Genomic DNA, 24690 nt, shown 5'->3' on the forward strand with positions numbered 1-24690 from the left:
TCCCTTCTAATGTGTAACTGCAAATACTTTCTTTATGAACTTTACATACGCCTGAATACAAAGCTTGTCTAGATGAAGAGCGTAATGTACTTTTCTTACCTGTGAACATTTTCAGAGCTTGCATTCATCATGATGCAGTAGCACAGAAGTACCAATACAAATATGTGTAGAGAGTACCTATAATGTAAAGACAAGCACATTTACACTACATCACTCTAGATGGTGAAGCAAATACTGGTTATCAAAGCGGTGACAATTCAAGTCTGGTAGGTTGGTGGTTCTTTACCATTTAATTAAAAGGATACATTATAGAAAAAAAACAAAGGATTATACCTATGCCAAAAATATATTCAACATAAGCATATTACAAAATCTAATATTGGCTTTATAATTCAAGTAATATTGCCTCCTTTTGGGCTCATTCTAATGGAACACGATAAAATTATACTGCCAAGTAGGCACCGCTGCCAGATGTCTTAATATCAATGCCAGTCCAAGTATGCTGTCCACATCCACATAGGTATAGTGCATTGGAACCACACAGTATTGCAGTAATATAATGACGCTGCTAACATTGTAATCTGTTAAAGTGTTAATATATTTCATTAAAGGTAAGTCAAATCTGCAAGAATGTACTTTAATTATCTTGATTGTAGCATGCATTTATTTGTTGAATATTAGTCAGTTTATATGCTACTACTGTAAGTACTTCGTGCTCATAAATACATTCCACACCGGGCTTATTCCCCTTTGTTGCAGACATACTATAGAAAGACTTGTTTGTACAGTATATAATGTACTCCATTTTCTGTTGCAATGTCCATACACTGGGGGATAGTCACTGTCTCCAAACTATAGATATTCTTGCTCTGCTGTGAATGTACCTAATTCCCGTATATCTATTTTGGTTCATGTATTTGTGATGAAAGTTTTGACATCTCTATAAAAGCAATGCACCATCTCGAAGGTGAACCCTGCGGTTTCCACATAGTGGTAAGTAGCAAATCATTAAAGATTTGAGCTGGAGTTTTTTTTGTAAGTAAAATAGTAACATATCTGACCAAAGCAATCAAGGCAACAAGAGGTTTAATACTTACCATCCAAAGCAAAATACTGAAAGGTAAACACCGACAATGGTGGCGAAAGCATGTCGAACAGTAGCATGTGCATGGCCTGGGCTCAGGTAAGTACGGAACAACACAGCAAACACCAAGGCAAACAGCTGACAAGTAACAAAGTTGACCTGAAATAAGCAATATTTTCTTAGGAAACGATATAGTTTATGTCCTTTATTCTAGTTTACAGATCTATTTTTTCAAAGATTTGCAGACATTTTAGCTATTCCTAATGAAGTCTACAGGTAATAAAGAGAAATGTCATCAGTGTCCTCCCCAGGCTGTTTATTGCGGATGCACAACCCGGCAAGAAACCGCCTACCACCCGGCACTTTGGGAGCCTGCAAGTGGGGACAGTATCTGGCAGCTGTATAAAAAGGACCAGATCCTACAGACTTTGCAGCTTTTTCTTAATCAGATGACTGGGCCTCTAATAAGTAGAGGAGAATAAATATATAAAATGTTATTTCAAGTTTAAATCATTAGGTCATGGTTTAAACAATTTATTATAGCGAAAGCTCCCACCCGGCTACTTCTTGATGCCACCCGCCTGGAAATATTTTCTGGGGAGAACACTGGTCATATAGAGGTACCACGCGCCACCGAAAACGGTCGTGGCCTCACATACAGGGCATGGCCTCACAGGAAGGGGGCGTGGCCTCACGGCCAAACCTCCGTGGTCCCGTTATTACTAGGGGTCAGGGAGGGTGCCGGAGGTGCGGACTGCCCTGTGTACACAGTGCCAGCCGGCTCCCTCACAGTTGTCAGGAGCCTAGTGCTGCACTTATTATACAGTGCAGCACCCGGCTTCTGTCACTGAGGGGCGAATCTGCACCTTGGTGTCACCCGGGTGTGGCCCCCTTGTGATGCCACTGGTTCACAGACATATTGCTTCGGCCCTGCAGCACAGCAGATGCCGGTATATCATCCAGTTATATCAGTATGTCTGGTTGTGTGTATGGGCAACCCACCGATTGTCCGTACACTTGCTGCAGGGACTTGCCAAAACTGACATCTCAACTGGACGGGCAAATTTAAATGCCCGCCCAGTTGTGATGTCAGAACAGACATATCGAGCGGCAGATTGGTATGTTTGTATGGGCTTACCAATGGGCCGCTCGGTCTGCGGATCCCTGGGTCAGTGGACAAGTCGACTAGGTGTGTAACCAGCCTTAGACAACATGACATTTACATTTAATTAAAACTATTTTTATTGACAAAACTGTTATACAAACCGTAATAACAAAAGAGAATGAGGAAATCCACACCATAAAACATCTAATTTCCTGGTAACAAATAGATCAAACCTTTAACCAAGTTAAAAGGAGGACAGTGTGGCCCTATGTCAACTAGGATACATATTAAAGGCTTAAAGAGGAGGAGAGAGGCTCTAACAGTTAAAAGGGTAGAAATCGAGTGAGATGTCTAAGGGAAATGCCTACAAGATCTGGAGAACATATTAGATCTCCACCCACCATCTTCCCACCTTCCAAAAAAGCTGCAACCGTCTTCAGCAATGAGAGGATAATATTAAAACACCCTTGATTAGCCATGCAAAGATTAAGAAAAGAGAAACGTTGGGTATAGAATTGAAATTTAAATAACAGGTCCCTCTCTTCTACAGGTCTATGTGAAGAGGCATTAATGATAGGTAGGTGTCGAACAAACAATGAATACAGCCAGAGTTTTCCTGACAGTGGAGTCACTATAGAAAACAGAGTAATAGTAATTTCTAAGCTGTGGGAAAATGCAATATTTAATATAAGAGTCCAAGACAGCAGCATTATGAATTCTTCTGATGTATTCAACCCTTCTAAAGCTGGGTGCACAGGTTCTCAAACTCAGTCCTCAGGACCCCAAACAGTGCATGTTTTCCATGTGTCCTCACAGAATCACAAGTGAAATAATTAGTTCCACCTGTGGATCTTTTAAAATGTGTCAGTGAGTAATGAAAACACCTGTGCACCTGCTGGGTGACCTGGAAAAAGTGACCTGTTTGGGGTCCTGAGGACAGAGTTTGAGAACCTCTGCACTAGACGATGCGTGTACCCAGCAAAGGTACAATATAGTCAGGCAGTCCGTACGCAATGCACAATCTGATATACGACCGCCTGATATATATATATTGTTACCCCGCCGCATCCAGAAGCATGGTGTCGGCCACCGGTTCTTCTGATCTGCAGTGCATGCACAGTAGATGCGACCAATGACACACAGGAGTGCACAATGCGTACAAACTGGAAGATGTGGACTATTAGAAGTTCTCATTCACCTCAAAACAACAAATTGTCCAATATATCGTCTAGTGTGTACCCAGCATAAGAGTGTTCTTCTGATCAGACAAAAAGGCCTGTAAAGAAGAGCTATGCAGAATCCAACACTGCTAAAGTCACAGGGGGTCAGTAACAAGATTCATCCTCCAAGTAAAGAGAGAAGAAAGGGTGGCGGAGGAAGGGACACAGAATTAGATAAAGGGGACAGAAAATAAACAGGACACAAAAAGTAAATAATAATATTACAATGATATAGCCGCATTTTTATGTAAAAGAAGCAGCTCTGTTATATTGAAGAGGCAGTTATAAATTTTAAGTACAGAGCACCGTGGGTGTAAAATGATTAGTGCAATAACATTTATTAAAACAAACAGCAAAGAGAATGAAACACTCATTTTGTTTATAGCTCTCATGAAAATTTTGCGGTTCCAGTGTTGTCTTTATTTTGGGGAAGGATTCCTATTTAAGCCAAAATGTGGAGATGCATCCATAATGTACTGAGCTAATTGTCCCTATGCTCCTACCTCTGGATGTCTTCGCGGCTGGTCTCCCTGGCAGCTGGTTTCTTCAACGCCTGCTGGTTTGCTAAAATATCAACTATATCTATCAACCATGCGATTACCGCTTTTTATGATGACAATTTCCAGAAGTAGGACTTCAAGGTTTTTGTATAAATAAAGAACCCTAAAGAAGCAAACTATCCTTGACAAAGTGCGCATGCACGAAACGCGTCGGTTTACAAACAGCAGGAACCAGAATTTTGGGGAACTCCAATACCAAAAGCAAACCAACAGGCGTTGAGGAAACCAGCCGCGAGGGAGACCTGTCGCAAAGCTACAAAGACATCCAGAGGTAGGAGCATAGGGACAGTTAGCTCAGTACATTATGAATGTATCTCCACATTTGGCTTTATTTCCCAAAAATAAAGACAACCCCGGAACCGGAAATTTTTCATAAGAGAGCTATAAATAAAACAATTGTTTCACTCTCTTTGCTGTTTTAATAAATTTTATTGCACTAATCATTTTAGTGCTCTCTACTTGAAACTTACAAAAGGTAAATAAGCAATACAAATGTTATCGACAAATCTGAGTAAAGTGAACAGCTGATCAAAACTTCACCTAAACAACAGGGAGAGGAAAGTCTACTTGATGTCCAGGATATAAAAAAAATGTAGTAAGGGGGTACAGGGGAACAGTAACATAAGGTAAACTAGGTAAAGAATAAGAATAGAACGTAATACAACAAACTGACCTCACACAGTATAAACGGGTTGGGTACATGTTACGTACGGGATGCCGGCGCACAGGATCCCAGCGGTCAGAATCCTGATATTGGCATCCACACTGGTTACAAACCAGACACAAGCAGGTAAGTATACTACCCTTCCACTAACCTTACCCCTCCCCTCAGCCTAAATCTAACCCTCCTCCCGTAGCCTAAACCTAACCCTCCCCCCCAAGCCTAACCACAATACTTACAGTCGGGATGCTAGTGTCGAGATTCTGACAGCCAGGATATAATATAAAATGTATATCAATAGCAGTAAAAATGTAGGTCAAAACTAAAAATATGGGTCAAGAACATGTTAAACATTAAAAATGCAAGGGGAGAAGGCTTAACAGGGAACGTATGGTGTAATAGGCAAATTACATACAAAAATTACTCCATTTTACGGTTGAAAATAAAAGACAGGAAGAATCTCACCCAAAACAGCCATTGCGGGATAAATTAATTGTCACACGCCGGCCTGGAGACCCCAGAATCAGACCCCGTCGCTTACCTGTGCGGGCGCTGACCCGCGCTGTCTTCCGGCTCCCGCGCTGTACGCTCCTTCCTCTTCTCCCAAGGCAGTCTCCGCTGTTGTCCTCTGGAGGGTCCCGCTGCTGTGCTGCTCCCACGCCGGCTCCTGCTCACTGCTGGTCCCCGCTGACTACCTCCAGGAAGCGCTGTCCTCCGGTCCATGGGCGCGGCCATCTTGGATTGCCCATGTGACCCCACTACCACCAATGAGGAGCCTTCTCCTTCTCTCTCAGCCTGTCAGCTCCCAGTGTCCACTATAAAAGGATCCCCAATGCTCACACAAGTTGCCAGTGCAACTAGTTTCTTAGTTTAGCTAAGTAGCCTTCCCACTGCGCTCCAGCCGCTCAGCTACCAACGTCTACCCACGGCTATCCAGCCGCTCCACGTAGCCGCTCAGCTACCAACGTCTACCCACGGCTATCCAGCCGCTCCACGTAGCCTCTCAGCTACCAACGTCTACCCATGGCTATCCAGCCGCTCCACGTAGCCACTCAGCTACCAACGTCTACCCACGGCTATCCAGCCGCTCCATGTAGCCACTCAGCTACCAACGTCTACCCACGGCTATCCAGCCGCTCCACGTAGCCACTCAGCTACCAACGTCTACCCACGGCTATCCAGCCGCTCCACGTAGCCACTCAGCTACCAACGTCTACCCACGGCTAACCAGCCGCTCCACGTAGCCACTCAGCTACCAACATCTACCGACGGCTATCCAGCCGCTCCACGTAGCCACTCAGCTACCAACGTCTACCCACGGCTATCCAGCCGCTCTACGTAGCCACTCAGCTACCAACGTCTACCCACGGCTATCCAGCCGCTCCACGTAGCCACTCAGCTACCAACGTCTACCCTAGGCTATCCAGCCGCTCCACGTAGCTTCCTAGCTATCTCGTTACTGCCGCATTCCTCAAACTCCTGTCAGTTCGCTGCACCCTCTCATGCGGAGAAACTTCATTAAGCCAAGCCTCCTCCAGCGAGCGTCTGCGCCAAATAATACAGATCCAAGGCCCAGTCCGGGAACACAGCTCCTAAATTCCACGCTTGTGACATTAATATTACATCAGATGGGATAGGGCCAGACAGATGACTCAACTTCGAGCTTGAAACACAATGCCGGGGTTCCCCAGAAAAGGAGAGGAGAGGAATCGTTACTTGGCAATGAAGAGCCTCCCAAGTAAGGGATCGCCAGAGGTCAGATAACCAGAGAAGAGAAGAAAGTGTCTAAGTCTGTTGATGTATTAAGTAAAATGACCTTGTCATTGCGAGACTTAAAAATGAAACAGCAATATTTCAAATTATGTATGCGAAGATAGTCTGTAATACTGTAGGTTTCAGGGCTTCCATTGCTGTAGGAGGACAAGTCAGGAAATATTTGTATTGTATCACCAGTAAAGTCTATCCCATCAAGTTAGTTTTCTTAGGATGGCCTTTTTTTTTTTTTTTTTATGTATAAAAGTGGAAGCGCCAAACAACATCATGAGGTTTATCCGATGGCAACCCCTTCGGACAGAGAGCTTCATGAGACCTATCAAATAAGATTTAGCTTTAAGCATTACACAGTATTTTGCCCAAGATCCTCATAAGGATAACTATCAAGCTAGATTGGGGAATGTCTTGTGGAAGGCCCCAAATACAGATATTACTGGAACGGCCATGAGAGACTTCAAAGAACAAACCTCCGCCAATTGATAGGAAACCACTTCCCTAAATTAGGTGAGAATATCATTAAAAGCTTTCTTATGTTCATCCAAAGTGGAAATGCGAGCTGAAAATTGTGTCATGTCTGACTGAATGGTAGTCACCTCTTGACAGATTGTAGATTGAAGATTACTCTCCAGAGTCTAGAAGTCATATTTAGTTGGCGAAGACTTAATTTGTGAGAGTATTTTGCTAATCTCCTGTCAGAGAGTGAGCGAGAGATGAGTAAACAGGTCCTTTGATTGAGACATTCTGAGAGGAGAAAGGTGCGGAAAGAAGAGGGAAGATGCAGCAACCTCCAATCTTAAATTGGATATCTTTAGAAATTGGCACGTCATGATGCGGGCCTCCCTTCCCTTTTCCCACCGATTCTGAATTGGATTTAGTTTTCTTGTCTTTCCCCATACCTGATATGGAGGGTGCAGGAGAGTATAGACAAGAGCGACAGGGGAGTCCCTCAGAAGACCAGGCAATTTAGTGAGAAATATGGGTCATTACGGTAAACTGTTCCCCAGAAAGAATGTAGATAGCCATCATGTGGGTGGTCAGAGCAAATTAGTAGAAAAGTCCATGATCCAGTAACACTGACAAAGTAAGTGGGTGCAACCAGCTCCCTGTGTCCCTACAAGGAGGGTGGAAAAGGCACCCCAGGGAACAGTCCTTGGGAGTGTGTTGTGTCACCCAGCCACTGAGATCACAACTCCAGGGTGCCTAAAAGATCCGATAGAAAAATAGATTATAGAAATGTTCAGAGATCTCAAGCTGTGACGCAGATTTCCTGAAAATATGTGTTATCTCTCTATTCAGGAAGGGGCACAGTTCCAGGGTGCCAGCAGGGTGGAAGTTGCAGAAGACTCTTTAGCACGCCTGACTGAGAAGGGGAGGCTGCCTGACCGCCATGTAAGCAAGTTTATCTGTCACCATGTGAATCCAACTAGGGACAAAGAAACATTAAGTGCAGGCAGCTCCGGACTGGTCACGGAGCTCGGATGCAGCTGGCATGGGGTGGGGTAGGGGGGGCTGCAGAAGCCACCTAGAGTATGCACAAGGGTAGCTGGATTATGTAGTCCCACTTATACCTCTTTTCCACCAAAAACCCAGGTCCGACCTGGGTTTTCAGACATGGTTCCAACCCAGGTCAGACACCGTTCACACAGCACCATCGATTTGGGTTATTCTCAGGTCTGCCCTGCTAAACTTGCGAGGTCATAAAAAGTGGGAGGTGACTGCTCCACAACCACCAATCAACTCAATTTAGGAATGACCCAGGTTGGACAACCTGGGTTGCGCTGTTTACACTGCACACTAACCCAGGTTCATCCTGGGTGCGACCCTGGTAGCTACCTCGGTTGGATTGCAGGGTCACTTGACCCGGGTTATTCAGGGACACTTTTACACTGAGCTGTGACCCGGGTAGACCAAGCAAAAACCCAGGTTTTTGCTCTGGTGTAAAAGGGGTATTAGAAAGCACCCAGACTGCCAAGACATGCATCTTATATTTATGCTATTACACAGTGCATAGCTCCAGATACTTTTCCATCTACCCAAAATGGTGCACTTCTAGTTTATGGTCTACTTTATGATCTTTGGAAAATCTGCAAACACTTTGAAGTGTGCTCAGCAGTCCAGATAGGCACACCAACTCACAACCAAAGTGATTTGTGGTCCATATTATGTGCTTGCTGCAAATTACCTTCTATTTATCAAGGTTAGGTTTAACATAATATGACTGCCTAAAAACCCGGGTTCAGCAAATCACATATCATTGATTTGAAATGAGTGAGTCAACAATTTCCAATATAAATAAAGATTTGCAATATTGCATCATGTTTCCATATTTGGATTCTGAATTGGGGAAATCAACTGACAACATTTTTCTTCCTTCCTTTCTTTTATATAGCTCTAGCTAATTTCTAGAAGTCACCTTATATGGAAATAACTATATGTTACCTCCTACATGTTTTTAAAATGCAGCATTAAACTAATATGAAACGTATAGTTCTTCAATGGGATACATTCAGTATCCCGAAGTGCGGGCTGCCGGCGCTTAGAATACCAGCTCCGGAATCCCGATACCTGTCAGAATCCCGGCGCCAGCATGCCGAAGGCAAGTAGCTGGCTTTGGGGGAGGTTTAGGGGTTAGGCACTAGGGGGAGGGTTAGGTATTAAGGTGGGAGGGTTAGGTTTAGGCACCGGTGGACGGGGAGGTTAGGTTTAGACACTAAGGTGGAGGTTAGGGTTAGACAATGGGGAGGGAGGTGTAGGGGTTCGGTTAGGATACTCACCTCTCCACGTTGGAATTGTAACCTGGTTGGGATGCCGGCATCAGGATTCCGACTGCCGGGATTCCGAGCACCGGCATCTCGTACCGAACCCCTTTTGAATAAAAGTGCTGGTAGGTGAAGTTTGAAATAATACCTTACAGTATTCAAAAGTTGTAAAAACACAAGTCACTTTTCTGTTCTGGAAAAGAGCAACCTCGATCTACTGATTATGGTAATTACAGAATGTGTCTACTTTATAGTCAGTCAGTATCCTTACAAGAAAGTTAAACCAAAAGTTGATAAAACTCAGTGGGCACGATTCTATTCTATGCTATGTGAATAGCGCCGGGAGTGAGCTCCCGGAGCTATTCAATACACCGCGCTGCCAAGTCCGACTAGGATTTCTTCTCGCATCCCCCCGGCGTGAGGCTGTTTTCTGCCCTTAGCGCCAGGAAAACAGTATCACGCCGGGAAGTTAGTTCGGGGAATGCCCGTTATCGCGCCTTAAACAGGGTGTTTAGTCGTGAGAAAGGGCATTCTCCGACTAAACACCGCGCACACTTGAATAGCTCTGGGAGCTATCTCCCGGCGCTATTCACATCGCATAGAATAGAATCGTGCCCAGTAACTATATTCTTCCATTGACAGCTTTGAAAATTGTGTTTTTCATTGCAGGGACACATGTCTCCCGGTAATGGTTTCCTATTAATTTTCTTAATACTAGTCCATACTCATATTTTTGTTTTCTTGGATTCCCTCTTGAGTAGGAGTTGGTTAACCCAGACACTGTAATATAATTTAGTTTATGACAATACATAACAAATAATAATACTTGCATAATGATCTTTATTTACTCATTCACAAAATGCCTTTGAACTAATTTATGTTGTTATCACTTGTGGTTAAAGCATATCAGTCATTTGGAGTTGAAGTGACAGTTTAAAAGAAGAAGAACAACAATCCTTTTAGCTGTACATTTATAGTAACTCCGGATGCTGCTGTTAGCAGCTGTAATTATTATGAGCGTGTAACCATTTTTTTCTTTTTTATTAAACCATGTTGTGGGCTAAACTGCTTGGCTGATGTCTGCAACTCCTCGCTCCAAACATTACAGTATGATCTCTGCACAGTCTACTCCTTGGCAATCAATCATCCTGCTCATTGCTCAAAAATGGCTAGCAGATGTGGAGCCACATAAAGATCCTTGTTGAGCAGGATGAGGACATCAGATCTGTGGTTTCCTTCTGGTAGTCTGTTTGGGTTTTCTCTTACTTACTGAAATCTAATTTTATTTTCCTCATATGAAATAACCTGGCAGAAATAATGATTCAAGACAAAAGAAGGTAAGTTGCTTAATCGGTTTTAAACTTGCAAAAGTTAGTAAAGGTTATAACTGCCGTCCTTTGAACCTGTGCGGAAGTATGTATATATGCGGTAAAATAGGATCATGGGCAATGAACACATCTCAGTGGTTTGCAGCTAATACCTGGATTTTGGTTACACTAATTTTGGTATAACTCTACAAAGGCACCCAGAGATGGTTTCTTCTATAGACACATTCAGTATCTGCTGCATGGAATATCGTTTTTTATTTGTCATTTTTTTTTACATAGATGGGCTGTTCATTCTATATATGATGACATTTACAGTAACAGATTATGTTAATATAATACTCTGCCCCTGTTCCAGAGTCTTCACCCATATTATTGGCTGTTCCTAGCAATTTGCTTACTTTACATTGTCTGATAAATACTAATCGCCTATCCATATAGTTAGTGCTTGAAATACTAATTTGTAAACTTTTTACTCTCAGAGTCCCGTGCATCACGCAGAGTTTTCAGAAATTCCAAAAGGAACGGTTTACTGTAGTGAAATTTTTTCTGGTGTATATTTTCTACCAATGAAGTATTTAAGACGCTCAGCGCTTCAGAGTCACGCCACGACATGGCGCGATTAGAAGGGCCAAAATAAATGCTGCAGTTAAATTAGGGCTACATTAAAATGGGTGCCAGTATATTTTTGAGTAAAAAAGTGCACTTCTAAAAAAATTGTAAAAAATACACCTAGTGCAGCCACCTGCAATGTTTAAAACACATGTCCCACCCATACAGCCCCCCAAAATACCAGACCCACGGCTTTAAACCCATCTTACAACGCTTAATTTTCTTTTGCCCAAAAATTACATGTCATTATTGGCCAAGTCAAGCAAATAATAATAAAAAAAAAAAATGTGCCTGATTAGTCATTAGGGGGGGGGGGGGGGAATTTTGCTTTTAACTTTTCACCTTCTCTGAGATGGTGAGAACTTTTATCCGGTCTTTGTCTATGGTGAATTGCACGTACAAAAACATCAATAGGATTGCAGGCTATGCATTTTGGTGGGCAAAGTTTGCGCATGGACACCAGGAAAAAAAATATTGTGGTATAGGAAGAGTTCACGTACATAAATGTATGTAAACGTCCTGTGCGCCACACAGAGAATCATTAATATATTATACACATTATATATAATTTTTTTTATTTTTTTTTTCGGCACTCACTGCTTTAATAAGACATCCACCTTGGTGCCAGTCTCATTTGAAATACAAAGTAAATAAGGATATATCAGGTGATACTTTAACAAACACCCCCGGATAGCACTCAAGGCTTTTGAAAAATGCTGTATTTAGCAAATATACATCAACGGTTTTGGGCTTACAAGAGCCCTGTCATTGTAAGCCCAGAAACGTTGGTGTGTATTTGCCAAATACAGCATTTTCCAAAAGCCTTGAGAGCCGCCCGGGGGGTTTTGTTAAGGTATCACCTATTCTATCCTTATTTACTTTGCATTTCAAATGGGACTGACACCAAGGTGGGTGTAGTTTTAAAGCAGTGAGTGCTAAACTATAAAGACTGAGGGTCTGATTCTGTAAGGATCGTAATTGCAAAGCTGCACTCAGGCAGCTTTGCAATTGCGATCCTGTGCAGATATGGTAATGCACAGGAAGCATCACTCCCCCTATGCATTACTCAACCGAGCTGCGTTGTTCAACGCAGCATTGGTTAATCTGCGTACCATTGGCCAGCTGCGGTGACCCACGGGGTCCAGCATCCGGCCACCGCAGTTAACAGGAAGAGGCCAGGAAATCTTGGTCGCCCGACGGAGATCCTGGCCTCTTCCCTCCCCCCCAACGGCGGTGTCACGCCTCCATTTCAGGTAACTGAGGCTGTCGCCACCCCCTCCCCGCCCCGAAACGGCAGCAGAGTCCCAAACATCGTGCACTGCTGAATCAGGCCCTGAGTATGATAGATAGTATATATCTATATCTGGGTCATTTCATATGACTCACATTCCATTTCATGTTCATTTTTAGTAGTTTAAATTAGGGGTGTGCACCGGCCACTTTTCGTGTTTTGGTTTTGGATCTGGATCTTTCTTCGTGTTTTGGATCTGGATTGGTTTTGCCAAAACCACCCTTCCGTGTTTTGGGTTCTGGGTTTTGTGTTTTGGATCTGTATTTTTTTTTATAAAAAGCATAAAAACAGCTAAAATCACAGAATTTGTGTGTTTTTCTGCTCCTATGCTATTATTAACCTCAATAACCTTAATTTCCACTCATTTCCAGTCTATTCTGAACACCTCACACCTCACAATAGTGTTTTTATATCCAAAAGGTTGCAACGAGGTTGCTGGATGACTATGCTAAGAGATACGAGTGGGCGGCACAAACACGTGGTCCATCTAGGAGTGACACTGCAGTGGCAGACAGGATGGCAGTTTGAAAAACTAGGCCCCAAACAGTACATAATTCAAAGAAAAAAAAGAGGTGCAAGATGGAATTGTCCTTGGGTCCTCCCACCCACCCTTATGTTGTATAAACAGGACATGCACACTTTAACAAACCAAACATTTCAGCGCCAGGGTCTGCCACACGACTGTAGCTGAAATGATTGGTTCGTTTGGGCCCCCACAAAACAAGCTGGCAATTAATCTGTCCCTGCACAAACTGGCTCTACGGAGGCAAGATGTCGTCCTCATCCTCCTCATCCACCGATTCCTCACCCTCTTCAGTGTTGTGTACATCCTCATCCTCACAGAGTATTAATTCGTCCCCGCTGGAATCCACAACCACAGGTCCCTCTGTACGTTCTGGAGGCTGGTCTCCCTGGAAGAGTTGATAATTCATTTTATGAACATCATCTTCTCCACATTTTGTGGAAGCAACCTCCTACGCCTTTCGCTGACAAGGTTCCCGGCTGCACTAAACACTCTTTCGGAGTACACACTGGAAGGGGGGCAACTCAGGTAAAATAGAGCCAGTTTGTACAGGGACCTCCAAATTGCTTCTTTTTCCTGCCAGTACAGGTATGAAATGCCTACTTGGATGCTGTCACCGATATAATCCTTTAACAGACAGACGCACGCTTGTCGCTGCTGCTTTAAGGATGCAGGTGCGGCTACAGCCCACACATTTCACAAAGACAGAAAAAATAAGAAGAATATTTTTATTGTTTGTGGAGCGCACTTTGAGGGTTACACCACCCTTTAACAGACAGACGCACGCTTGTCGCTGCTGCTTTGAGGATGCAGGTGGAATCTAGACGGGATTTGGAACCGGGGACACACTACCTCCATCAATTGTCTAAATCCCACTGCACTAATGGCGGATACCGGACGCACGTCTAACACCAACATAGCAGTCAAGGCCTCAGTTATACGTTTTGCTTCAGGATGACTGCTGTCGTACTTCATCCTCATCGCTAGGGACTGTTGGAGGGTCAATTGTTTAGTAAAAGTAGTGGTGTTCCTACTTCCTCTCTGGGATGATGAACAACTCCCAGCAGCAGCAACAGCACTAGGAGGAAGTGGTTCTTGAGCTTTCCCTATTTTATTTTTATCGGAGAAAGTTTGGTCCTCCATTTATGTTATATTGATATATACGTGCGGCTAAGGCGCACACAAACACAGAAAATATTTTTTTATTTTTGCTGGAGAGTAGTGCACTTTGTGGGTTACACCACCCTTTAAGAAATGAGCCAGCCGGCTCTTTACTTATGGGACACAGGCGCACGCTTGGCGCTGCTCCTTTGTTGATGCACGTGCAGCCACAGTGCACACAATTCCCAAACACAGAAAAAAAATTTTTATTTTGTTTGGAGTGCCCTTTGGGGGTTACAGCACCCTTTAGCGGTCAATCCAGCCGGCCCTTTATTTATGGGACACAGGCGCACGCTTGGCACCACTTTGTTGATGCACGTGCGGCTACTGCACACACAATTCACAAACACATAAAAAATATATTATTTTTTTAGCACTTGGGGGGAGCATCCCTGACGGACAGAGCACCCCCTGGACAACACTACAGCACCCCTTTAGGATTGGGACACTGCACAGGACTTTGGAGTGGACACAGCCCCTATGAACAACTGACTGCACAACACAGTCCAGCCAGCCCCTATGGACTTTGAAGTAGTGAACACAGCCCCTATGGACAACAGCAGCACAGCACAACACAGCCAGCCCCTATGGACTTTGAAGTAGTGGACACAGCCCCTATGGGCAACAGCAGCACAGCGCAGCACAGCACAACACTACTCTGCACTACACTACACTACACTTCACAGCCCAGCCACCCCTAACTCCCACCCTCCCTCTTCACTGTCCACAGCCGAGTGAGAAAATGGCGCCGACGCGGGTACCTTATATAGGATCCAAAACCCGCGAGACCCGGAAGGCGGGATGATGACGTTTTGCCTCGATTTCAGATCCGAGTCAGGCGGGAAAAGTCGAGCCTGACTCGGATCGGCCTCGGCTCGGGGGGGCTCGGATTTCAGAAATCCAAACCCGCTCACCCCTAGAGATGCACCACAGACAAAAATTAAGTTGAAATTCAACATTTTAAAAATATGACAATATTTGGGGTAGGTAGTCAACATTAATGTTTAGAAGCAGAAAAAAAAATGTACACTATTAGTACGTAGTTAAATTTTGTTTATATGCGTGACTCATGTTACAACAAAATGGACATAGGAATTCGGGAGAGATATATTTGAACCTGCTCTTCTAATTGATTGAATGATTGTTATACTATATACACTTACAAGACCCTAAACTTATGATTGACACAATAACAAAAAAAATAATAATGTTAACAAAGCTATACTGAGCCGAAGGGCTGGAGAGCGGTTGAGTGTCTGCAGGCAACAGTGATGCATGGTGGAGGTTCCTCGCAAGTTTGGGGCTGCATTCAGCAAATGGAGTTGGGGATTTGGTTATGGTGCATACACACGGGACTATTAAAATGCACGATATTGATCATATCGGTATCGTTCATATCGTACATTTTTTGGTCCCTTCAAACCCACCAACGACCCGTGATGCGCCCGCACGTATGGACGATAACGATATCGCCCATGCATGCAGGCCAACCTGGTCGATATCGACCAGATTACTATAGGGACCCATGATCATCCAGCACTCAATGGTGAGAAATACAGGCAGGTACTTATCCATCATGCAATACCATCAGGGAGTCATCCGCTTGGCTCCAAATTTATCGTGCAGCAGGACAATGACCCCAAACATACAGCTAATGTCATTAAGAACTATCTTCAGCGTAAAGAAGAACAAGGAGTCCTGATGATATGGGCCCCACAGAGCCCTGATCTCAACATCATCAAGTCTGTCTGGGATTACAGGAAGAGACAGAAGGATTTGCAAGACTACATCCAGAGAAGATCTGTGGTTAGTTTTCCAAGATGTTTGGAACAACCTCCCTGCTGAGTTCCTTCAAACACTAGTGCAAGTGTACCTAGAAGAATTAATGCTGTGTTGAAGGCAAAGGGTGGTCACACCAAATATTGATGTGATTTAGATTTTTCTTCTGTTCATTCACTTTGCATTTTGTTAAGTGATAAAAATAAACTATTAACACTTCTATTTCTGAAAGCATTCTTAATTTGCAGCATTTTTCCCCACACCTGCCTAAAACGTTTGCCCAGTACTGTTTATATATTATTTATTTTTTTAAACAAGAGGAAAGCTGATGGATAAACAATCTTGTCACGTCTGATGGCTGGAGATGGTTGTCCCGAAGGCGAGAACAGATATGGAATTGAAACTATAGTTGACGATATCAGAATGGAACCGATGATGCAGAGATTATGACGTGGAACTGAATTAGAGCCGATGATGCAGAACTGATTAGGTAGAAGAGAATGGCCCTCATTCAGAGCCGTACGCTCTGAGCAGAGCGCACGCTCTGAATGAGGGCCGGGCTCCATTTTCATGGAGCGTCCTCCTGGACGCTCGTATAGCTGTGGGTCACCACCCACAGGCTATACGAGCGTGCATTGTGATGGTCGCGATGGTCGAGACCATCGCGACCATCGAATTTGCGAGCCGGAGCCTGCGGTTGAGGTTTTCAACCGCAAGCTCCGAAGTGATTTTGGCTCTATCAGAGCCAAAATTACTCCCACTGACATCACTAGTGATGTCAGTGGGCCGGCTTCTGACGGGAGGCGTTCCCGTGTGAACGCCCCCGTCAGGGAGGCACGCCCACCAAAGGGGGCGTGCTGTCAATCAACATTGACAGCACGCCCCCTTTGATCGGACACAACGAGCGAAGGACTTTCCTTCGCTCGTCGCGTCTGGCGCATGCGCACGACGGAGCTCCCTCCGTCGTGCGCATGCTCAGTCCATAACATCGACCCACTTGCGAGCGGACAGCCGCTCGCGAGTGGGTCTGAATCAGGCCCAATGTTTCTAGATTCGGATTGGAACCGATGTTTGCAGGTATTGCATTGTGACTGATGTTTGGAGATATAGCATTGGGAAAACTAGAAGCAAGTCCTTTAGTTAGACCAGACTGGAACACTGAGATAGATGGAGACTTGCATTCACCAGACTGGAACTGGATTTGGACAGACTGGGACCGTACAGATACATAGTTTCTGGGAGCTCAGCACAGATGTTGTACTGGCAATGTGAGCCAGTCAGGAAATGGAATTTCTAGGGCTGGACCCCCAGGGATTGGATTCTGCGATCAGCTGGTCTGGGAGCAGCACTCTGAGTGGTGGAATCAGGTGACTGAATCCAACAAGGCTGTGCCCATATGGAGTTTTGGAGGGAACTCTGGCGTGTAGTCTGAGTACGGGCATGCTGTGTAAGTGTAGAAGAAACAGCATGCACAGAGAGCAATTACATCTTTCATCTCTGCAGTCAAGACCAGCGGTATATTTGGATTGCACACACTGGGGGAGATGTATGAAGCGTCGAAGCAGCATCAGTGCACGTTATGTGCGCTGATAACGCTTTTCCCCGATGTATGATCGGGGCGTTTGGCGGTGTCATTATCTACAAGATAGCAGCGCTGATAGCCTGGGCAAATATATGAACGGTCAGTTCGTCTGACCGTTCCGCCCACTGCAGCTTTCGCTATCGACAGCCTGGCAATGCCCTATCCCCACAGCAGGTACAGCACTGTCCCTATCCCCACAGCAGGTACAGCGCTGCCGGCCCCAGGGCTGCACGCGGGATCTCGCAATACTTGCAAGATCCCGTGCATGCTCAGTGGAGCCGGCTGGGACTGAGACAGAGCTGATCAGCACTAGGCTGATCCGCTGTGTACTCAGGCAGAGATCCCCGGAGGGGGGAGTTAACACTCTCCAGTTCCGGTCGATTAGATGTTCATGCATCTCATCGGTAGTGCTTCTTGCTTTGCTTCGGTAAAGTGCCGCTATAATTCATCTCCCCCACTGTTCTAATCAGGACTCTGCAGAGTTCACAGACAGAAGGAAACTCAGCCTGGAAGAAATTGCACAGTCTAATGGTAACACTGAAGGTCTTGCAGCCTGCATGCTGAGCAGACTTCCCAGGCAAATCAGAATATCCTAATCTACAGAACAAGTGGCTGAGGTAAGACATGAGACAACTAATAACAAATGAGAGAAATAGTCAGGATCGGAAACAATCTTGAGATTTTTATTACGGTGAAGTTGCCACTGGTGATAAGTATATGAATTAGATGGAGTAGAGAAATAAAAATATAATTTTGCAGATAAAGATCTTTATAAATATTTCAACTATTTTTGCTTCTTTTACAGATGTGTATTTGGATATTGAATTTATTAATCCAATACAAAAAATAATTCATAAACGATGTGGCTTTTCATTCCAACTATGAAATACCTCTACAGTACTGTATTTTGCACAGATGATACAGGAATGACTTGAGGTAGCAGGTAATATCAGTTTTTTTTCTGATGCAAATTCCTGCATTCAACCAAACCTGTTCTTCAAGTACAGTATGGAATTAGACTGTGTGAAGTAATGTTTCTCAAAGTCACCACAAGAACTGCATTCCACTCAGAGCATTCAGATGAGCACTCCCTGTAATTCTCTGGAGTCAGCAGACAACTAAAGTAGCTATTGGCCTCACATCCTTCCGTTCTGTGTATATGTGCTCACGGACAGATATATAGGTGCCCAAAGTACTTTGCCAGATGTTGTGCTACATAGAAACTTAAGCTGCACACACACAACGATTTTGTTACCAACGGTTTTATGAACGATTTTCTGTCAGATTTTTTAAAGTGTAATGAACGATTTTTTGAACTACAAACGATTTTTGTAACTTTCCTTAATGAAAATCGTTCAGTTGGTCAGTCAGAATGAACTACAAACGGGAACACGCATGAAGGATAATCGTTCATCGTTATAACTCATTACGAAGTCGTTATGGTTAAATAGTTAAAAAAATCATTACATGTGTATGCACCTATAGAATTGACGGCAGAAAAAAAACACTTGGCCTATCTAGCCTGCGCTTTTTTACCTTTTTGTAACCTCAACCCTATGTGGTCCTCAGTTCTTTGTAAGGATATTCTTATGCCTATCCCAAGCACAACTGGAGGAACACACATTGGCCCTCATTCAGAGCCGTACGCTCTGAGCAGAGCGCACGCTCTGAATGAGGGCCGCCCTCCATGAAAATGGAGCGTCCTCCTGGACGCTCGTATAGCTGTGGGTCACCACCCACAGCCTATACGAGCGTGCAGTTTGATGGCCGCAATGGTATTGACCATCGCGACCATCGAAACTGCGAGCCCGAGCCTGCGGTTGAGGTTTTCAACCGCAAGCTCCGGAGTGATTTTGGCTCTATCAGAGCCAAAATCACTCCCACTGACATCACTAGTGATGTCAGTGGGCCGGCTTCTGACGGGAGGCGTTCCCGTGGGAACGCCCCCGTCAGGGAGGCACGCCCCCGGCACGCCCACCAAAGGGGGCGTGCTGTCAATCAACATCGACAGCACGCCCCCTTTGATCAGACACAACGAGCGAAGGTCTTTCCTTCACTCGTCGCGTCTGGCGCATGCGCACGACGGAGCTCCCTCCGTCGTGCGCATGCTCAGTGCAGAACATCGACCCACTTACGAGCGGACAGCCGCTCGCGAGTGGGTCTGAATCAGGGCCATTGTGGATGGACCTCAAAATAGTGAGCAACAGATAGATCACTGTAGAAGAGCATACTGTCTATACACATGTTACAGACGTTAAATACAAGATAGCCCACAGCATATCATGTGGCAACTAGAATCCATCCACTGTTTATACATCTTACTTATTTTAACAAAATTATGCTGCTTAAGAGGATCTTTTGTTCACTATTTTAGGATCACCCATGCTGCATTCACCACCCGATTAACAAAGAACAGGGCAGCTTCCCAAAGGATACTGAATAACCATCCATCAATAAGTGCTTAAAAAATAATTTTGTAGTAACAAACTGCTTTGGATGTAATGCCCAAACACATCTTTCCTTCTTGTTTTTAATAATTTGGGGCTACTTTATCAGTCATCCTGAACATTATATCTGGGGCAGCACTACCAATACCATAATTGCATCCCACCAAATATTTCCTTACATTCATCACTAACCCATGCTATGCCAGCCACTGCTATACTAGACTGGCTTCCCTCCACTTCAATACACTTTGTGCTGTTCACTATCTGACAACAACGTTAAAATACTGCCATGGTCAACAGATCACAGACTATACAAACATTTATTACTAATCTGCGGGTGTTTCTATGCTAGTATTAGTAAAACAGAATATGGTACTAGCCCGATGAAAGGAGACCTGAAAATCCCCTGCAAAACTGCTACACATATTTACCACTCGTGACGACAACAGTAGACCAATAAAAAAAAGTAATAATGATGACAACCTGTAGTTTAATACTGAGTTACTAAATTCAGCCATAATGTCCACTCCAACACTGCATTGAGGCTATGGATATGGGCTGGTTAAAAACAAAACACTAGGTTAATGAACACAATGTATTAAACATGTCCATTGATCATCTATTTATACTGTATATATGTAACGGGTATAGTAGGTATTATCGCCAGCCGCATGGCCAACAGTTCAATTCCCGACAGCGGCAGCCAGGCAGTGGTGAAGATCCCGATCGTTGAAAAGGTATTTTCCCCCTAAGTGCCCAAACCAAACCCCCCCTTCCCTGCAGCCTAACCCCAAGTCTCCCGGGGGGGTGCCTAACCCAAACCTCCCCAGTGGGTGCCTAACCCTTACCCCCCTTCCCCTAGCCTAAACCTAAACCTCAGGTAGAGGAGACACGGGGGGGGGGGGGGCTGGATGGACCCATGATCCGCGTTAGAAAGAAACCACCATTATATGTAAGGCTTACCTATAGAGTGGTTTTCACTCTAATGTTGAACATATGTCTCTTCCAGCCCCCTCTGTCCATCCAGCCACATGGCCGGTGTCCCCTCTTGCTCCTTGTGTCCCCTCCAGCCACAAGCCCTCTGTGCCTACTGTCCTGTGTCTATTCAGCCTCCAACCCCTGTGCCAGCCCCCTCCAATTTAGCAAAAACCTTCTTCACTGACAGCGATCTGCTACGCTTCCTTGCAGGATACAGATGAATCATCCTGCTCTTCGCGGGCAGTCGGGCACACACATGCGGACAGCATGACCTTATCAGTGCTCCTGGTCCTGAGCAGGCAGTATGCAGTGGGGGCAGAGGTTTATGGAGTCGAAGGTGCAAAGGCCCATGGGAGTGGCTGTTGCAGCCGGGCGTGCGCAGCTGCTCCCCCCATGGATATTTTACCATCTCTAAATAGAATTTGCATGCGCAGAAGCTTCCTCCACAGGCAAAACGGTGAACACTTTCAGAGTGTACATCTAGTAAATAATTAGACCTATTACAGGCCTATATAAGCTTTGGACTTGGTCCATAAATCTGAATTACCACTGAGCAAATATAACATAATGATTTATAAATCCAGGTAAATGGTTTGCAATCACTGAGCAGTATAATTTGCTTTTTTAAAAAGTCCTAACTTATTTTCCTCAATTAAGCATGGCCCATGGCTATGTATATATTAGACAGTTTTAGGCTATCACTCTGTGCAAGCTATGAACAAGCATATGGGTTTGTTTTGCTTCTTCTTTGGCCTAGCTGTCATACCCCATCCTTATTGACGTCCACAAACTATTGGATTGTGAGCAGATTACTACAACAGTTTTTGATAAAATGTGTTAGGAAGTCTCATGATAAATGCAGATTAGGCACGTCAATAATTTAAGACAATACTATTTAACTGAAATAAAAAGAAATGGAAAAAGGTACATTTATGCGACATCCCGTTTTCTTCTTCCAGAAAATTACTATTTTTCCAGATCCTCTGAGGACACAGATTAGGCCTTTTCCTATACTATTAATAAGTACATTTTGCAACTTCCACATGTTATTATATAGAAAAATGTATGTCCAAGTGCACTTAAAAAAATAATAATTACATTCAGAAACTCCAAAACGGATATGTAATAAAGATTGTCCTGATGGTGTCTTATTCTCATAATTAAAATTAAAAATGAGGGAAAACTGAGAAATATTTTAAAAGTGGTAATAGGGAGGACTTTCAAGTGTATCTAGCAAAAGTAGACTTATGTGAGGAGTTTCTAATGATCGGTAAGTGAACATGCTCATTAACATGTGGCTGACAGATAATTAGAGGCACTTAGGCAAATATGCATTTTTTGTGAGTCACAAAATGGGTCTTTCTTATGGAAACTGCACTAAACGATGAGCTCTGCAATCTGACTATCGCGATCAAACTATAAATGCCTACAAAATTATATTTTATATATTTATTACTTTACATGGACATTGATACAAATGGAAAGTAACAAAAACGTCCTTAAAAAAGTTACGTTAAACTTGGTAAACATATTTCCACGAACAACCTTAAATATTCTAAACAAGGAGGAGGCCAGGTGCCCCATAAGTTCACCCTCAAATGCTCCACTTCTGCCATTGGATGGGGTCAACATATTTATGGGGGACATGATGGGGCTATCTATCTATACTAATATTATAAGCATGTTGGCGGAAAAACTACTGAACGGATTTTCATGAAAACTGCATCATTTTGTAGTGGAAACTCCTAGAAATAAACTGCACTTTGTTTCAACTCGATCCACCATGTTAAAAGTTGAGCAATAACAAAAACAAAATTTATTGACATCATCAATGCAATAGGTGTGGCATCATGCGAGTGGCCAATAAGGGGTGGGCGGAGAGGGGCTTTGGGCCTGCGATCACTTGAATAGGATAGGCTACATAGCAGTCTGTGCACAGGGCACACAGTGACATTGGTGTGAGTGGTGGGTGAAGGCGCTGCTGCCACCAGACTGTGTAGCACTGCTGGTCACGTGGATCACTCCCGCGACAGGGCCCCTATGCAAAGCAATACAACTAGAACACCTCAAATAATAACAATGATGGCAGAAGAGGTTTCACCCTGGACGAAAACGTGCATGCGTAGTGAGTCGTAGCCTTTCCCCCCCAACGGCTCTGCCTCCCACAGTGTGTAGCCATTATGTCAACATTTATGATGTCGACATTCTTAGAATGTTGACATGTGAAATGTCGACTTCGTCAGAATGTTGGCATTAGGGTTAAGGCTACGGGCAGGAGTGTTCGGGTTAGCCTGCTGGGAGAGGTTAGGGTTAGACACTAGAGGGAGGGTAACGGTTTGGGATTATGGTTAGAGACAGCAGAAGAATACTTACCGGAACACTGGACGATCACAGGTCTGACCTGGAAGTGATGGTTACATGACCGTTGGAACCTGGATGTAATGCTGAAGCTGCTGCAGTCATCAGGAGCAGGTAAGTAACCACTGGGCCAATTTGGTGATATTTTAAAATGTTGACATTCACCACTTTCTACATGGTGAATGTCGACGTATAATACTATACCTACCACTGTCGGTGAGACATGACAAACGAGGATACAGCTGGAGGATAAGAAAATCAGGGATAGGATGGAGGACAGCGACGGAGGAGTAGCAGGGATGGAGGTTAGACAGAGGGCCGGATGGAGGTGGGACACAATGCCTCATAAAATTGCTTTATTCTATTTGCAACATGTATCTGTTTGAACCATCATGCTTATGTTGTCGTCTTTTCATGTGTAAACAAAGATAACGGGATGGGGTTTCGAAGGAACTACGGGCAATGCAGATCTATATTAACTCTGTTTTCAGACAGAGTTCTTATACCAAGTATAGGGCTGGTGCAATTGCACACCCATAATGACGAGAGCTACAAAACCAAACACAAGAATGGAAACGATCCAACTGCATAGATGTATGCAACCCAGAATATGAGCGAATATCTGCATTTAGCTCTGTATACGCAATGCAGGTGCAATTATGGCTAATTTCCATTCAACTCTCCATCGGTATCTAAGTAGTTTGTTGATCAAATTCTTGATATTCGGGCAGCTAAATGTATACATTCCTAGGTCAACAGCAGCAATGGACAGTTAAAGTACAATCAGGGTCAGATTCAAAATAAAAATTCTCCCCAGTCTGAGTTTATTGTGTTCATCATGCGTCCAAACCCTTCCTGCTCCGCACAGTTTTTACTAACCCCAAGCAAGAAGTATAAAAGCAGCAAGAGTATATACTAATAATGAAATATATAAAGGATTTTCAAGGATATTGCCATAATACCTCCCCCCCCACACCCTAAAAAAAGAACCCGATAAAAAATAAGTGAGAAATTATTTTCAAATAATACATTAGATTTATTTTTCCTTTTTAGCATACAGCATAGGACCACAAGGAAAAGGAAGACAGACACTGTTAAACCACATAATTGCCTGGGCTATGCAGCAATGAGCAAAGATGCTGATTAGGAAAACCAGAAATGCAGCCCAGTGTGTGACTAATAGGCCTATATACAGTGGTAGCTAGTCTCTCCATTTCCTAAAAACCAGTAACTTTGAGATTGTATACAGAGAGCCTTTTGCTCTACATTCCAGGATGTTTGGATCAGTGCTGGCCAGGTGCTGAGGTAACCAACTGAAGTGTTTTACTTCCCTGGTCTCACACAGGTCTCACTGTATTCCCGAAGCCAGTTAGTGGAAGCATGTTGCTGGCACACAATGGTACAGCTACATACTGTACACATGGATTGACAGAATTACTGCAGCAAATACTAAACTCACCATATATATATGT

At 44.0% G+C, this 24690-nt stretch overlaps 1 protein-coding gene across 2 annotated transcripts in view; it reads right to left on the bottom strand.

The window, feature by feature from the left end:
* The window catches only part of MBOAT1 (membrane bound glycerophospholipid O-acyltransferase 1), an 84324-nt gene that overhangs the window by 54897 nt on the left and 4737 nt on the right, over positions 1-24690 (bottom strand). For both annotated transcript variants that reach the window (XM_088475849.1, XM_088475850.1), the window contains exons 2-3: positions 1098-1243; positions 100-177 (exon numbers count right to left, since the gene is read on the bottom strand). In XM_088475849.1, the coding sequence (XP_088331975.1) occupies positions 100-177; positions 1098-1243 (224 nt within the window). The remainder of the gene's footprint in view (positions 1-99; positions 178-1097; positions 1244-24690) is intronic.

Source organism: Taudactylus pleione, unplaced genomic scaffold (genome assembly GCF_031769625.1).
Source record: "Taudactylus pleione unplaced genomic scaffold, aTauple2 ptg000179l, whole genome shotgun sequence".
NCBI classification, from domain to species: domain Eukaryota; kingdom Metazoa; phylum Chordata; class Amphibia; order Anura; family Myobatrachidae; genus Taudactylus; species Taudactylus pleione.